An 18222-nucleotide genomic window follows, 5' to 3' on the forward strand; every position below is an offset into this window, starting at 1 on the left:
CCCATAGAGACTGCCAGAGGTCCAGACAACAGGCCCTCCGATTTGACACATTGAACTCTATCTGAGAAGTAGTTGGTGAACCAGGCAAGGCAGTCATTTGAGAAACCAAGGCTATTTAGTCTGCCAACAAGAATGCGGTGATTGACAGAGTCGAAAGCCTTGGCCAGGTCGATGAAGACGGCTGCACAGTACTGTCTTTTATTGATCGTGGTTATAATATCGTTTAGGACCTTGAGCGTGGCTGAGGTGCACCCATGACCAGCTCGGAAACCAGATTGCATAGCGGAGAAGGTACGGTGGGATTCAAAATGGTCGATGATCTCAATAAAGGAAATCACACTACAAACTATCACCCTCATGCTCTTAACGAAATCATGAATGTCATGGATACATTAGAACTAGTGGATATATGGAGGCTTAAATATCCTGACCTAGTGAGATATACATAGTGGAGATTCAATTAAGCTAGTCGTCTTGACTTCTTTCTTATGTCATTCTCGTTGGCACCAAAAGTTTAAAATGTGTTTATAGGGGACAGAATGCGGTCGGACCATCATATGATTGGCTTATACATTACTCTTACTGAATTTCCACATGGGCGAGGACATTGGAAATGTAATCAAAGCCTATTGGATGATAACTTCTTTTTAACTAGGACAGAGAAATGTATAACTGAATTTTTCCGACATAACATAGGTACAGCAATCCCTTTTAAATGTGCCTTGCAATTTAGTACTCATTTCAAAAACAAAAGCAATTTAGGTCAAAAGAGTCCATACTAACAAAGGAAATAGAAGGTCTAACAGAACAGATAGATAGCAATAAAAACTGTAACATAGAGGCTCAGAATAAATTAGAGGAAAAACAAAAAGAAATGGAGAAACTTATTTAAAAAATATAAAAATTATCAGACACTCAATAAGAAGGTCTGATTTAATTATTACTGAAACAGGATACAAGTGGGAAATATAAAGATCCAGTCCATTTAAAAAATTGAAGGCCCCTTACACTTCAGTGTTGTGATGCAAAAATTCTAGCAAAATGTATAGCGCATAGAATTAAAAAGGTATTGTCGGACATTATTCATTCTAATCAGACAGGTTTTTTACATGGACGATACATTGGAGATAATATAAGGCACGTACTGGAAACAATAGAAAACTATGAAAAATCGGGGAATCCAGGCCTGTTATTCATAGCTGACTTTGAAAAGGCATTTGATAAAGTACGACTGGAGTTTATATATAAATGCCTGGAGCATTTCAATTTTGGAGAATCTCTTATAAAATGGGTTAAAATCATGTATAGTAACACCAGGTGTAAAATAGTAAATAATGGCTATTTCTCCCAAAAAAATTTAACTGTCAAGAGGATTAAAACAATGTTGTCCACTATCGGCATATCTATTTATTATGGCCATCGAAATGTTAGCTATTCAAATCAGATCAAACAATAATATCAAGGGATTACAAATCCAGGGTTTAATTACAAAGGCGTCATTGTACGCTGATGATTCATGTTTTCTTTTAAATAAACAACTTGAATCCCTCCTCAGCCTCATAGAGGATCTAGATACATTTTCTAACCTCTCTGGATTATAACCAAATTATGATAAATGTACTACAGTTGAAGTCGGAAGTTTACATACACTTAGGTTGGAGTCATTAAAACTTGTTTTTCAACCACTCCACAAATGTATTGTTAACAAACTATAGTTTTGGCAAGTCGGTTAAGACAGACACATTTTCTAACCTCTCTGTATTACAACCAAATTATGACAAATGTACTATATTACGTATTGGATCACTAAAAAATACAATTTTGACATTACCATGTAGTTTACCTATAAAATGGTCTGATGGTGATGTGGATATGCTCGGAATTTCTGGCTCTCACAGACCTGTAACTTCTTCTTTAAGAGGCTCCTCTGTCCTCCACTCGTTACCTGTATTAATGGCACCTGTTTGAACCTGTTATCAGTATAAAAGACACAAGTCCACAACCTCAAACAGTCACACTCCAAACTCCACTATGGCCAAGACCAAAGAGCTGTCAAAGGACACCAGAAACAAAATTGTAGACCTGCACCAGGCTGGGAAGACTGAATCTGCAATAGGTAAGCAGCTTGGTTTGAAGAAATCAACTGTGGGAGCAATTATTAGGAAATGGAAGACATACAAGACCACTGATAATCTCCCTCGATCTGGGGCTCCACGCAAGATCTCACCCCGTGGGGTCAAAATGATCACAAGAACGGTGAGCAAAAATCCCAGAACCACACGGGGGGACCTAGTGAATGACCTGCAGAGAGCTGGGACCAAAGTAACAAAGCCTACCATCAGTAACACACTACGCCGCCAGGGACTCAAATCCTGCAGTGCGAGATGTGTCCCCCTGCTTAAGCCAGTACATGTCCAGGCCCGTCTGAAGTTTGCTAGAGTGCATTTGGATGATCCAGAAGAGGATTGGGAGAATGTCATATGGTCAGATGAAACCAAAATAGAACTTTTTGGTAAAAACTCAACTCGTCGTGTTTGGAGGACAAAGAATGCTGAGTTGCATCCAAAGAACACCATACCTACTGTGAAGCATGGGGGTGGAAACATCATGCTTTGGGGCTGTTTTTCTGCAAAGTGACCAGGACGACTGATCCGTGTAAAGGAAAGAATGAATGGGGCCATGCATCGTGAGATTTTGAGTGAAAACCTCCTTCCATCAGCAAGGGCATTGAAGATGAAACGTGGCTGGGTCTTTCAGCATGACAATGATCCCAAACACACCGCCCGGGCAACGAAGGAGTGGCTTCGTAAGAAGCATTTCAAGGTCCTGGAGTGGCCTAGCCAGTCTCCAGATCTCAACCCCATAGAAAATCTTTGGAGGGAGTTGAAAGTCCGTGTTGCCCAGCGACAGCCCCAAAACATCACTGCTCTAGAGGAGATCTGCATGGATGAATGGGCCAAAATACCAGCAACAGTGTGTGAAAACCTTGTGAAGACTTACAGAAAACGTTTGACCTGTGTCATTGCCAACAAAGGGTATATAACAAAGTATTGAGAAACTTTTGTTATTGACCAAATACTTATTTTCCACCATAATTTGCAAATAAATTCATAAAAAATCCTACAATGTGATTTTCTGGAGAAAAAAATTCTCATTTTGTCTGTCGTAGTTGACGTGTACATATGATGAAAATTACAGGCCTCTCTCATCTTTTTAAGTGGGAGAACTTGCACAATTGGTGGCTGACTAAATACTTTTTTTCCCCACTGTATTTATATAATGAATATGAATTCGGAGGACAGAAATTATTAAATATTAAAGCATTAGACCTATCACTGAAAGCTTCTCTAGCAAATTAGTAAGATTGTCTCACCCAATGTTCAAGAATGGCCTTTTTCCCTTTATTCAGATTACAACCTCTCACTTTCAGTTATTTGAAAAGGAAATAATCTCCCAAATATCACTATTTCTAAAACAAGCCATAGAAAGTTAGTTGCAATTTCAATTTAATCCTCCAGAAACGACAGAACAAATAATGCAACAAATATTGTGGTTAAACTCAAATATACTAATTGATAAAAAACCTATTTTTTTTGACAAAATGTTTAAAAAAGGTATAATCTTCGTAAATGATATCATCGGTAGGACTGGTGGAGTTATGTCGCACATGCAGCTAACAAAAACATATGAAAATGTCTGCTCTACCCAAAATTACAACCAAATAATTGCAGCCTTACCGCAAAAATGGAAGACGAAAGTGGAAGGGGGAGAAAATAAGGAACTTGTCTGTTGGCCTTGCATTAAAAAACATAATTGTTTAAAGAAAACTGTGATAAATAAAAAAAAGTATACCAGTTTCATTTAAGGACCAAAGGATTAACAGCCGTCCCATATAGATTGCAAAATAGTTGGGAAGACATTTTTGACGTACCGATCCCATGGCATAGTGTTTATGAACTGATAAGCAAAATGACACCGGATTCAAAACTTAGAATCTTTCAATTAAAATTATCATATAAAATTCTTGCTACCAATAGAATGTTATTTATATGGGGGATACAATCTTCCCAGCTCTGCAGATTTTGCTGCGAAGAGACAGAATCATTAGATCATTTGTTTTGGTACTGTCCATTTGTAGCTTGTTTTTGGTCACAGGTCCAGGAATGGCTGAAGGATTGCAATATTTACCTGGAGCTAACCCTGCAGATAGCACAACTGGGTGATCTGAAAAGAGTGCAAAGCTGTCATCAAGGCAAAGGGTGGCTATTTGAAGAATATTAAATATAAAATATATTTTGATTTGTTTAACACTTTTTTGGTTACTACATGATTCCATATGTGTAATTTCATAGTTTTGATGTCTTCACTATTATTCTACAATGTAGAAAATAGTAAAAAATAAAGAAAAACCATTGAATGAGTAGGAGTTCTAAAACTTTTGACCGGTAGTGTATATATACAGTGGGGAGAACAAGTATTTGATACACTGCCGATTTTGCAGGTTTTCCTACTTACAAAGCATGTAGAGGTCTCTAATTTTTATCATAGGTACACTTCAACTGTGAGAGACGGAATTTAAAACAAAAATCCAGAAAATCACATTGTATGATTTTTAAGTAATTAATTTGCATTTTATTACATGACATAAGTATTTGATCACCTAACAACCAGTAAGAATTCCGGCTCTCACAGACCAGTTAGTTTTTCTTTAAGAAGCCCTCCTGTTCTCCACTCATTACCTGTATTAACTGCACCTGTTTGAACTCGTTACCTGTAGAAAAGACACCTGTCCATACACTCAATCAAACAGACTCCAACCTCTTCACAATGGCTAAGACCAGAGAGCTGTGTAAGGACATCAGGGATACAATTTTAGACCTGCACAAGGCTGGGATGGGCTACAGGACAATAGGCAAGCAGCTTGGTGAGAAGGCAACAACTGTTGGCGCAATTATTAGAAAATGGAAGAAGTTCAAGATGACAGTCAATCACCCCCGGTCTGGGGCTCCATGCATGAACTCACCTCGTGGGGCATCAATGATCATGAGGAAGGTGAGGGATCAGCCCAGAACTACACGGCAGGACCTATTCAATGACCTGAAGAGAGCTGGGACCACAGTCTCGAAGAAAACCATTAGTAACACACTACGCCGTCATGGATTAAAATCCTGCAGCGCACACAAGGTCCCCCTGCTCAAGCCAGCGCATGTCCAGGCCCGTCTGAAGTTTGCCAATGACCATCTGGATGATCCAGAGGAGGAATGGGAGAAGGTCATGTGGTCTGACGAGACAAAAATAGAGCTTTTTGATCTAAACTCCACTCGCCGTGTTTGGAGGAAGAAGAAGGATGAGTACAACCCCAAGAACACCATCCCAACCATGAAGCATGGAGGTGGAAACATCATTCTTTGGGGATGCTTTTCTGCAAAGGGGACAGGACGACTCCACCGTATTGAGGGAAGGATGGATGGGGCCATGTATCGCGAGATCTTGGCCAACAACCTCCTTCCCTCAGTAAGAGCATTGACGATAGGTCATGGCTGGGTCTTCCAGCATGACAACGACCCGAAACACACAGCCAGGGCAACTAAGGAGTGGCTCCGTAAGAAGCATCTCAAGGTCCTGGAGTGGCCTAGCCAGTCTCCAGACCTGAACCCAATGGAACATCTTTGGAGGGAGCTGAAAGTCTGTATTGCCCAGCGACAGCCCCGAAACCTGAAGGATCTGGAGAAGGTCTATATGGAGGAGTGGGCCAAAATCCCTGCTGCAGTGTGTGCAAACCTGGTCAAGACCTACAGGAAACGTATGATCTCTGTAATTGCAAACAACGGTTTCTGTACCAAATATAAAGTTCTGCTTTTCTGATGTATCAAATACTTATGTCATGCAATAAAATGCAAATTAATTACTTAAAAATCATACAATGTGATTTTTTGGATTTTTGTTTTAGATTCCGTCTCTCACAGTTGAAGTGTACCTATGATAAAAAATTACAGACCTCTACATGCTTTGTAAGTAGGAAAACCTGCAAAATCGGCAGTGTATCAAATACTTGTTCTCCCCACTGTATGTATATATATATATATATATATATATATATATATATATATATATATATATATATATATATATTTGTGGGAAAAAAACATATGGGGATTGAAAGTGATGCAGACAATTACATTGATGGATGTTACAATCTATCTGCAATATTAAAGCTGATCTCCCCCTTTTAAAAATAAAATGAAAAATGAAAAACATTTATTATTGATATCATATCATGTCGATGTCAGTATTGATACAGTATATACAGTTGAAGTCGTATGTTTACATACACCTTAGCTAAATACATTTAAACTCAGATTTTCCAAAATTCCTGACATTTAATCCTAGTACAAATTCCCTGTTTTATGTCAGTTAGGATCACCACTTTATTTTAAGAATATGAAATGTCAGAATAATAGTAGAGAGAATGATTTATTTCAGCTTTTATTTTTTTCATCACATTCCCAGTGGGTCAGAAGTTTACATACACTCAATTAGTATTTGGTAGCATTGCTTTTAAATTGTTTAACTTGGGTCAAACGTTTCGTGTAGCCTTCCACAATCTTCCCAAAATAAGTTGGGTGAATTTTGGCCCATTCCTCCTGACAGAGCTGGTGTAACTGTGTCAGGTTTGTAGGCCTCCTTGCTCGCACATGCTTTTTCAGTTCTGCCCACAAATGTTCTACAGGTTTGAGGTCAGGGCTTTGTGATGGCCACTCCAATACCTTGACTTTGTTGTCCTTAAGCCCTTTTGCCAAAACTTTGGAATTATGCTTGGGGTCATTGTCCATTTGGAAGACCCATATGCGACCAAGCTTTAACTTCCTGACTGATGTCTTGAGATGTTGCTTCAATATATCCACATAATTTTCCTTCCTCATGATGCCATCTATTTTGTGAAGTGCACCAGTCCGTCCTGCAGCAAGATCTTTGTCCCCATGTGCAGTTGCAAACCGTAGTCTGGCTTTTTTATGGCGGTTTTGGAGCAGTGGCTTCTTCCTTGCTGAGCGGCCTTTCAGGTTATGTCGATATAGGACTTGTTTTACTGTGGATATAGATACTTTTGTACATGTTTCCTCCAGCATCTTCACAAGGTCTTTTGCTGTTGTTCTGGGATTGATTTGCACTTTTCGCACCAAAGTACATTCATCTCTAGGAGACAGAACGCGTCTCCTTCCTGAGCGGTATGGAGGCTGCGTGGTCCCATGGTGTTTATACTTGTGTACTATTGTTTGTACAGATGAACGTGGTACCTTCAGGCATTTAGAAATTGCTCCCAAGGATGAACCAGACTTGTGGAGGTCTACAAGTTTTCTTCTGAGGTCTTGGCTGATTTCTTTTGATTTTCCCATGATGTCAAGCAAAGAGGCACTGAGTTTGAAGGTATTCCTTGAAATACATCTACAGGTACACCTCCAATTGATTCAAATGATGTCAATTAGCCTATCAGAACCTTCTAAAGCCATGACATCATTTTCTGGAATTTTCCAAGCAGTTTAAAGGCACAGTCAACTTAGTGTATGTAAACTTCTGACCCACTTGAATTGTGATACAGTGAATTATAAGTGAAATAATCTGACTGTAAACAATTGTCGAAAAAATTACTTGTGTCATGCACAAAGTAGATGTCCTAACCGACTTGCCAAAACTATAGTTTGTTAACAAGAAATTGTGGAGTGGTTGAAAAATGAGTTTTAATGACTCCAACCTAAGTGTATGTAAACTTCCGACTTCAACTGTAGGTAGAGATAGATATAATGTCATCTAATAAACTGTATCCTATGTCTCTGTCAGGGTCTTCCTCAGAGCCATCAACACCTATGCTGACACCATGAACCTCAAGTTCCTCAACAACAATGACTTTGAAGTGCAGGTCAGTGTGTGTTTGTGTGTGTGTGTGTGCGTGCGTGTGTGTGTGTGTGTGTATGCGTGTGCGTGTGAAAATGATGAACGTAAACACTCCACACTCGCTCTCTCTCTCTCCCTCCATCCCGCTCTCTCTTCCCCTCTTTCTGTCTCTCTCTGTCTCTCTCTGTCTCTCTCTCTCTCTCTCTCTCTCTCTCTCTCTCTCTCTCTCTCTCTCTCTCTCTCTCTCTCTCTCTCTCACACACACACTCCCCCTCTATCATAAACTCATTCTTCCTGTCACATTCTCATTATTTTGATACCTCTCCTCTCTCTCTCTCTCTCTCTCTCTCTCTCTCTCTCTCTCTCTCTCTCTCTCTCTCTCTCTCTCTCTCTCTCTCTCTCTCTCTCTCTCTCGTTCTGTAGTTGTGGAATAATTACTTCCATTTGGCTGTTGCATTCATTACCCAAGAGTCATTGCAACTGCAGCACTTCTCTCCAATCAAGAGGAACAAGATCCTGGCAAAGTGAATTAAATTAAACTATTCATTTGTTTTTCTCTTCTGCCAATATCAATGAGTTATGCCATAGTATTTCTATAATAAATCCAGACTTGTTATTGGTTGTTGTATTTGCTCCTGTACTAAAACAAATCTGATTTCTTTTTATCTTCAGGTATGGAGACATGAGGAGACTCATTGGTTTCGACATACGGGACATGTGGTACAAATTGGGTAAGTGTGTGTGTTTGCGTCCGAATGTATGTATGTGTGTGTGTGTGTGTTATAGACTCTTAGACTCTTACTGTGTTTGTGTGTGTGTGTGTGTGTGTGTGTGTGCGTGTGTGCTTGCGTGTGTGTCTGTGTGTTTGTGTGTGTAGGTGGAAATAAGATCTGTTTTATCCCTGGGATGGTGGGTCCTATCCTGGAGATGACTCTGATTCCTGAGGAAGAGCTGAGACGAGCCACCATCCCCATCTTCTTCGACATGATGCAGTGTGAACACACACTCTCCGCGCACTTCCACAAGGTGTGAGAGTGGCACACACACACTACCACACACACACACGTGCATGCACACACATACAGACGTTTACAGCTTCCGAGAGACTTAGCCGTTCTCTATCGCTTCTCTCCCTCTGTCTGTCTGTAGTTTGAGAATGAGATCATTCTGAAGCTGGATCATGAGGTGGAGGGGGGAGGAGGAGATGAGAGATATATGGAGCTACTGGAAACCATGTGGGTGCCTTTAATCAATATCAATATCGATATCACAGACAATATCTGTAATCTACCGCTCAATCAACCACTAATGCTTACTGGCTTACGTGTGTGTGTGTGTGTGTGTGTGTGTGTGTGTGTGTGTGTGTGTGTGTGCATGTGCATGCGTGCGCGTTTGTGTTTGTCAGTCTGTTGGAATGTGCTGTGGAGCATCCCTTGTTAAGGCCAGAGGTGGAGCACTTTGTTGACTTGGTGAAGGGACTCCTTGTGCGTCTCCTTGACTACCGCACGGTGATGAGCGACGACAGCCTCAACAATCGCATGAGCTGCACTGTCAATCTCCTGGTAAGCCTCGCCCACTACAGGAAGATCCACATTGGGCAGAATGCTATATCTTTAATCTGGTTTTTCAACTATTAGCACATTGTTGCGTCAACTGCTATACACACACCTTTATGTTTCATGTGTTGTCATCAGCCTGACCCACCTCACGCAAATCAACCTTGAGTTGCAGTGTCACTTTCAACACAAAACCACACCCTTCTCCCAAACATTAAACCAATCTGTTTATCTATATATCATCTGACAATCATTCCATGCCAATCAACTGTGCCCACCATATAGCCGTTACCATGGCATCACCAGCCACTATATAACATCCATTTAATTATATCCACCTTCTAATACATTCTGAAAATATTAATAAATTGAACCTTCATATTCTAGAACATTCAATAACAGTATCTGAGGCTGACAGTCAGTTAGACTAGATAGAATATCCCAGATCAATAAAAGATAAGATGAGTCTCAGAGGCATTACCAGCCTGTCGTTGTTGTGTTACTGTATTATACTGTGACACTATGGCAGTCACACGGGGCTGTCTGTCTGTCAATAACACAGCTGCAAAGCACAGTTAGGCCTATTCAGCACCCCTATGGCTATGCATTAGCCATTCCTTTTCATGACATGCTGTTTTTGAAGCTAAATATCCTTACCTCAGGCTAACTAACGTTAGCATGCTATGCTATATGCAAGCTATTCATCCTTACCTCAGGCTTACTGACATTAGCATGCTATGCTATACGCAAGCTAATCATCCTTACCTCAGGCTTACTGACATTAGTATGCTATGCTATACACAAGCTAATCATCCTTACCTCAGGCTAACTGACATTAGCAAGCTATGCAATATGCAAGCTAATCCTCCTTACCTCAGGCTAACTGACATTAGCATACTACGCAATATGCAAGCTAATCATCCTCACCTCAAGCTAACTGACATTAGCATGCTATGCAACATGCAAGCTAATCGTCCTTACCTCAAGCTAACTGACATTAGCATGCTATGCAATGTGCAAGTTAATCATCCGTACCTCAGGCTAACTGACATTATCATGCTTTAGCTAACACACAGCTCCCAGGGCTACATCTGGATCACTCAGACATGCATGCTAGCTGCACACATCATCAGCTTATGTTACTGACTCTAAATGATTCATGATCTTTCTGCAGAGTTTGATAGTTTTAATAGGTCTTTAAACATCAGTCGGATGTGGATATTATTGGAGTGTTTAAGAGGGTGACGTATGTTGGAGATGTGTGTGTTCTGCCTTGAGTGTTTTTCTCAGTAAGTGAGCACTAGAGAAGAAACGTGGTGTGTGTGTGTGTATGTGTGTGTGTGCGTGTGTGCTGGTGATGAGACACACACACCCTCTCTGTTTATCCCCACACACATATCCCCCCAACACACATCCACACTAACAAGCAAAGTATCACACTCCTCTCCGTTGTTTTGCAGAATTTCTACAAGGACATCAACCGTGAAGGGATGTACATCAGGTGACACTTTATGCAACAATAACATATTATTATTTCAATTGTAAATATGTTTCATAACTCTACTTACACAACCACTCTACTTTCATATTTATTTAACTAGAGAGTTTGAGTGTAGAGTGTTTCTGTATATGTATGACTATCCGTGGTGTGGGACTGGGTAGGCTACATGCGCTGGGAGAGAATGTGACGTTGTGTGTGTGTGTGTGTGGTGTGTGTGTGTGTATGTATGTATGTGTGTGTATAATCTGACAAGGGATTATCTCAATCCTGCTGAATTAATGTCAAAATCCAGAGGATCAGGCCCTCCACTCACAGCAACATGTGCACTTATTTTAGGAGAGAGAGACAGGGATGGAGAGAGAGAGGGAGAGTGAGGGAGAGAGAGAGAGAGAGAGAGAGATAGAGAGAGAGAGAGAGAGAGAGAGAGAGAGAGGTGTGGAACTGAAAGAGGGATGGAGGTAGAGGGAGGGAAGATGGGAGAGATTGAGAGAAAGTGAAGGGCAGAGAGAGACAGAAAATGAGAGGAGAGAGGTTAATCAAAAAACTAGAAGAGGAGATGATAAAGACGAAGGCGTAATCCAAAAGGAGAAATGTACAGTGCATTCGGAAAGTATTCCGACCCCTTCCCTTTATAAAAATGTTGTTACGTTACAGCCTTATTCTAAAATTGATTAAATAAAAAATGTTCCTCATCAATCTACACACAATACCCCATAATGACAAAGCGAAAACAGGTTTTTATACATTTTTACAAATGAATAAAAAAATAACTAATACAAACCTTATTTGCATAAGTATTCAGACCCTTTGCTATGAGACTCGAAATTGAGCTCAGGTGGATCCTGTTTCCATTGAGTCCATCTGTGGTAAATTCAATTGATTGGACATGATTTGGAAATGCACACATCTGTCTATAAAAGGTCCCACAGTTGACAGTGCACATCAGAGCAAAAAACAAGCCATAAGGTCGAAGGAATTGTCCGTAGAGCTCCAAAACAGGATTGGGTCGAGGCACAGATCTGGGGAAGGGTACCGAAACATTTCTGCAGCGTTAAAGGTCCCCAAGAACACAGTTGCCTCCATCATTCTTAAATTAAAGAAGTTTGGAACCACCAAGACTTTTCCTAGAGCTGGCCGCGCGGCCAAACTGAGCAATCGGGGGAGAAGGTCCTTGGTCAGGGAGGTGACCAAGAACCTGATGGTCACTCTGACAGAGCTCCAGAGTTCCACTGAGGACATGGGAGAACCTTCCAGAAGGACAACCATCTCTGCAGCACTCCACCAATCAGGCCTTTATGGTAGAGTGGCCAGATGGAAGCCACTCCTCAGTAAAAGGCACATGACAGCCCGCTTGGAGTTTGCCAAAAGGCACCTAAAGACTCTCAGACCATGAGAAACAAGATTCTCTGGTCTGATGAAACCACGATTGAACTCTTTGGCCTGAATGACAAGCGTCACGTCTGCATGTTACCTGGCACCATTCCTACGGTGAACCATGGTGGTGGCGGCATCATGCTGTGGGGATGTTTTTCAGTGGCAAGGACTGGGAGACTAGTCAGGATCAAGGGAAAGCTGAACGGAGCAAAGTACAGAGAGATCCAAGATGAAAACCTGCGCCAGGGCGCTCAGCACCTCAGACTGGGGAAAAGGTTTACCTTCCAACAGGACAACGACCCTAAGCACACACAATGCATGAGCCAAGACAACGCAGGAGTGGCTTCGGGACAAGTCTCTGAATTTCCTTGAGTTGCCCAGCCAGAGCCCGGACTTGAGACCTGAAAATAGCTGTGCAGCGACGCTCCCCATCCAACCTGACAGAGCTTGAGAGGATCTGCAGAGAAGAATGGGAGAAACTCCCCAAATACAGGTGTGCCAAGCTTGTAGTGTCATACCCAAGAAGACTTGAGGCTGTAATCACTGCCAAAGGTGCTTCAACAAAGTACTGAGTAAAGGGTCTGAATAGTTATGTAAATGTGTTATTTCCATTTTTTGTGTTTTATAAATTTGCAACAATTTCAAAAAACCTGTTTTTGCTTTGTCATTATGGGGTATTGTGTGTAGATTGATGAGGGGGGGGGGGGATAATTGAATCCATTTCAGAATAAGGCTGTAACGTAACAAATTGTGGAAAGAGTCAAGGGGTCTGAATACTTTCCAAATGCAGAAGTAGGGAGAAATTGAAGTTAGGCTAATGAAAGATACACTGCTTTTCTCTGTTGGAAACCTAGAATGTTAAAAACCCTTAAAATCCCACATTTGACAGAATCTGAAAAAGTTACCGATGTATCTGCTGAGAATGAGTGACAGGGTGGGTTAGAATTAAGAGAGAGAGAGAGAGAGAGAGAGAGAGAGAGAGAGAACAGAAAGAGAGAGCTAACAGAAAGAGAGAGCTAACAGTGAGAGATAACAGAGAGGGAGAGAACAGAGAGAAAGTGGGAGAAAGAGAGAGATACAAAGGGCGACATAGAGAGACACAGAAAGAGACACAGAGCGAGACACAGAGAGAGACACAGAGAGAGACACAGAGAGAGACACAGAGAGAGACACAGAGAGAGACACAGAGAGAGACAGATAAATAAGAGGAAAAGAGAGGAGAGAGAGAGAACACAGAGAGACTAAAAAAGGAAGATAAATAGAACTAGAAAGAGTGTGGAACTGAAAGACGGATGGAGGTAGAGGGAGGGGAGATGGGAGAGATTGAGAGAAAGTGAAGGGCAGACTGATAAAAAAGGAAGATAAATAGAACTAGAAAGAGTGTGGAACTGAAAGAAGGATGGAGGTAGAGGGAGGGGAGATGGGAGAGATTGAGAGAAAGTCAAGGGCAGACTGATAAAAAAGGAAGATAAATAGAACTAGAAAGAGAGGTAAAAGGGAGACCTAGGGTTGAGGCCAGCTGCATAGTGAGGGCAGACTGATGTTTTTTGTCCCTGAGGGCACATTAAAGTTCCATGTGTTCTGCCCACTAAGTTCCACAGTGTTCACATCAGACTGTGACATGTACAGGTCAAGCCATAACAATCACGTAACAGATTGGCTACCTGTATCACAGAATGTAGGACTAGTCACTGAGTTGTCTAGGCAACAGAGACATCTAGTGGACAATGGTATACATTACCGTTTAATGTGTATTAACCTGTGTGTGTGTGTGTGTGTGTTATAGATACCTCTACAAGCTGAGAGACCTTCACATGACTGTGGAAAACTACACAGAGGCTGCATACACCCTGTTGCTTCACTCTCGCCTGCTCAAGGTACACACCGACACGGACGCACGCGCGTGCATACACCCACACACACACACACACACATTGACATTTACTTGTAATTTTATTTGGCCCTCTGAGAAGAAGAAAAAAGGACTGTAAAGCACATAAAGGAATGTAAATCACCAGGAACTCAGCTTAAAGTGATTTTAATTTAGGAATTCTGTTCCCAAGTATTCCCACGCATTAACATAGAAGCATATGTTAATGTATCCAAATGTAATCAAGGTTTGAAATGATTCTGTTTTTGTCAAATACTATATCTGTTTGGGCTTCTTGCGGTCAATTTTCAACTATGCTCCGACCCCCCAACCATCCACTCAAGAAAAAATCGTCCTGCGGCTGAATGTAATTGGGGACCCCTGTCCTATAGCCTTCACAATCCTGTTTATAGCCTGTCCTTCCACTCTGATTGTTTAATCTGTGCCCCCTCTCTTTCTCGTTCTCTACCCCCTCCATCCCTCCCTAAATCCCTCCTCCCTCTCCCTCTCCCCTACCCCTCTCAGTGGTCCGAGGACCAGGGCAGTCCCCAGTTTGAGGTGCGTGGCTGTCAGACCCAGCGACAGCAGAAGGAGGCCCTCTATGAATACACCATCGGATACTTCGACAAGGGCAAGGTCAGGAGCAGAGTCGGCTATCTTGATTGTGTATAGTGTCTTTGCTGGATAGATAGATGTATTGGAGTTGGACATATTCTCTGCGCTCTCTGTTCACTGTATGTGATGTTGCAGAGTTGGTGATTTTGTATATTATGTACTCTCTGCTCTCTGTAGAAGTGTTGGAGTTGGTTATTTTGTAGACCCTCTCTTCTCTCCATGGGTGTATTGGTAATCTTTCATCTCTCTGTGTTGTGTAGATGTGGGAGGAAGCCATCACTCTGTGTAAGGAGCTGGCTGACCAGTATGAGATGGAAGTGTTTGACTACGAGCTGCTCAGCCAGAGCCTGGTAAGACACACACCACACAGTGTTCTGTCCTATTCCATTTATGAATATGTTTTGTCAGCAAGCTGCCTTCATCAGCATTTCTTCTTGATTTCTAACACCCTTCACAGGACCCCAAAACCTTTCCTCTACTCCTCTTGCATTCTCTTGACTTCTCCTCTCCTTCATCCGAAAGTACATAACATTTGGAGTGGCTGTTCGATACATTCCTCTCCTCCGCTTCTCCTCTTGTCATTTTTATTTTCTCTCGCCTCCCAAGAGTCTCACTCACTCAAACAAAAATAGCATTTATAGTATTTCTCCATCCATCCCTCCGTTGCCTGAGAGACAGTCTTCTCTGCTCCTCTGAATTATGTCCTTGTGCAATAAATCTGCCCTTGGATTTTGTCCTTTTATCTTTTCTCCCATATTTCACTGTTGAAAAACAAGACTTTGCTGAGTGTGTCATTTGTCTCGCTATAGCTGTAGCTTTATCATATCTCTCCTACACACTCACTGTCTGTCTCTCCTACACACTCTCTGTCTGTCTCTCCTACACACTCTGTCTGTCTCTCCTACACACTCTCTGTCTGTCTCTCCTACACACTCTCTGTCTGTCTCTCCTACACACTATCTGACTGTCTCTCCTACACACTCTCTGTCTGTCTCTCCTACCCACTCTCTGTCTGTCTCTCCTACACACTCTGTCTGTCTCTCCTACACACTCTCTGTCTGTCTCTCCTACACACTCTCTGTCTGTCTCTCCTACACACTCTGTCTGTCTCTCCTACACACTCTCTGTCTGTCTCTCCTACACACTCTCTGTCTGTCTCTCCTACACACTCTCTCTCTGTCTGTCTCTCCTACACACTCTCTGTCTGTCTCTCCTACACACTCTCTGTCTGTCTCTCCTACACACTCTCTGTCTGTCTCTCCTACACACTATCTGACTGTCTCTCCTACACACTCTCTGTCTGTCTCTCCTACACACTCTCTGTCTGTCTCTCCTACACTCTCGGTCTGTCTCTCCTACACACTCTCTGTCTGTCTCTCCTACACACTCTCTGTCTGTCTCTCCTACACACTCTCTGTCTGTCTCTCCTACACTCTCTGTCTGTCTCTCCTACACACTTTCTGCCTGTCTCTCCTACACACTCTCTGTCTGTCTCTCCTACACACTCTCTGTCTGTCTCTCCTACACACTCTCTGTCTCTCCTACACTCTCTGTCTGTCTCTCCTACACACTCTCTGTCTGTCTCTCCTACACACTCTCTGTCTTTCTCTCTTCCCCTCTCCCGTTTTCTTTCTCCCACCCTACCCCCTAACCCTCTCTCCCCCCTCTATCTCTCCCACCCCTACTACCTCTATCTCCCCCAACATCCTCTCTCTCTCCCTACCTTTCTTCTCTCCCCCTCCTCTGCCTCTCTATCCAATTCTCTCTCTCTCTCTCTCTCTCTCTCTCTCTCTCTCTCTCTCTCTCTCTCTCTCTCTCTCTCTCTCTCTCTCTCTCTCTCTCTCTCTCTCTCTCTCTCTCTCTCTCTCTCTCTCTCTCTCTCTCTCTCTCTCTCTCTCTCTCTCTCTCTCTCTCTCTCTGTAGAAGCAGCAGGCTAAGTTCTATGAGAACATTATGACGATCCTGAGGCCCAAGCCAGACTACTTTGCTGTGGGCTACTATGGACAGGGTTACCCTCCCTTCCTCAGGGTATGTCTAAGCATCTGCATAACTTGTATTCACAATGTCTAATTTTAGCTCCACATGAAATGTGAAAGAGCTTGTATCAACATGATTTTGGGCTGGTCAATAATGGTTTATTACCCTTATGAAATAAACAACAGTTTGTCAGTCCACAAGAGGAAGCAATATCAAAATCGTATTAAAAGAATGCAGTCTTATGTAGTGGTTATGACTGTTCATAACCCCCTTGTGACTGTGTATAACTGTTATAACCTCAGAACAAGTGTTTATCCACCGGGGAAGGAGTACGAGCGTAGAGAAGACTTCCAGAACGAGTTGATGAGTCAGTTCCCCAGCGCTGTCCGTCTCAATATCACCACCATGCCTGGAGATGACGTCAGACTCTCCCCTTTGCAGTGTATCCTTATGTACACACACACAATGTACACACACACACACTCAGTCTTTAGTCAGTGGCTAACATTGTCCTGAGTCACATGGACCACCATGGTTTTATAGTCACACACGTGAACACGAAGACATTCACTCATCTATGATTGTGTTGTAGTGATGTTGCCTTCCTGACCGGTTGTCTCAGACATCCAGTGTTTCACTGTCCAGCCTGTCCTGGAGATCCCATCTCGCTTGAAGAGCAAACCTGTCCCTGACCAGATCATCAAGTCAGTCCCTCTGCCCTCGACCTCTATCTCTATCTAACAAAGATCACTGTTTTAAAACTCTCTTTCTGTCCCCCTCTGTCTTTATTGTATGTGTGTGTGTGTGTGTGTGTGTGTGTGTGTGTGTGTGTGTGTGTGTGTGTTGTAGCTTCTACAAGTCCAACTACGTGCAGCGTTTCCAGTACTCCAGACCAGTGAGGAGAGGCCCAGTGGATCCCAGCATGAGTTTGTAGTAAGTGTCTGACCGGATCCCTAACTGTACTGAATAATGAATGTAACATATGACAGGTCCAATACACGATCACACCAGGACATTTTCTTTTTGTATCTACAGTGAGGGAAAAAAGTATTTGATCCCCTGCTGATTTTGTACGTTTGCCCACTGACAAAGACATGATCAGTCCATAATTTTAATGGTAGGTTTATTTGAACAGTGAGAGACAGAATAACAACCAAAAAATCCTGAAAAACGCATGTCAAAAATGTTATAAATTGTTTGCATTTTAATGAGGGAAATAAGTATTTGACCCCTCTGCAAAACATGACTAAGTACTTGGTGGCAAAACCTTGTTGGCAATCACAGAGGTCAGACGTTTCTTGAAGTTGGCTACCAGTTTGCACACATTTCAGGAGGGATTTTGTTCACACTCCTCTTTGCAGATCTTCTCCAAGTCATTAACGTTTCGAGGGTGACGTTTGGCAACTCGAACCTTCAGCTCCCTCCACAGATTTTTCTAT

General features: G+C 42.2%; 1 protein-coding gene and 1 long non-coding RNA gene across 2 annotated transcripts in view; both read left to right on the top strand.

Moving 5' to 3' along the window:
* The window catches only part of LOC311122378 (dedicator of cytokinesis protein 2-like), a gene marked incomplete at its 3' end in the record, with an annotated part of 33991 nt that extends 16867 nt beyond the window's left edge, over positions 1-17124 (top strand). The window contains exons 3-14 of the mRNA XM_084196744.1: positions 7837-7915; positions 8314-8414; positions 8563-8621; positions 8768-8916; positions 9040-9125; positions 9296-9452; positions 10907-10947; positions 14108-14198; positions 14717-14827; positions 15067-15156; positions 16730-16834; positions 17086-17124. Of these exons, the coding sequence (XP_084052870.1) occupies positions 7837-7915; positions 8314-8414; positions 8563-8621; positions 8768-8916; positions 9040-9125; positions 9296-9452; positions 10907-10947; positions 14108-14198; positions 14717-14827; positions 15067-15156; positions 16730-16834; positions 17086-17124 (1108 nt within the window). The remainder of the gene's footprint in view (positions 1-7836; positions 7916-8313; positions 8415-8562; positions 8622-8767; positions 8917-9039; positions 9126-9295; positions 9453-10906; positions 10948-14107; positions 14199-14716; positions 14828-15066; positions 15157-16729; positions 16835-17085) is intronic.
* A 7-nt stretch (positions 17125-17131) lies between these two features.
* Positions 17132-17704, top strand: LOC311122379. Its single transcript, XR_014612424.1, has 3 exons — positions 17132-17225; positions 17406-17487; positions 17633-17704. It is a non-coding gene; the product is annotated as an uncharacterized lncRNA (long non-coding RNA).
* The last annotated feature ends 518 nt before the right edge of the window (positions 17705-18222 follow it).

The sequence above is a fragment of the Coregonus lavaretus genome (genome assembly GCF_964263955.1).
Source record: "Coregonus lavaretus genome assembly, contig: HAP1_SCAFFOLD_5972, whole genome shotgun sequence".
Lineage (NCBI taxonomy): Eukaryota > Metazoa > Chordata > Actinopteri > Salmoniformes > Salmonidae > Coregonus > Coregonus lavaretus.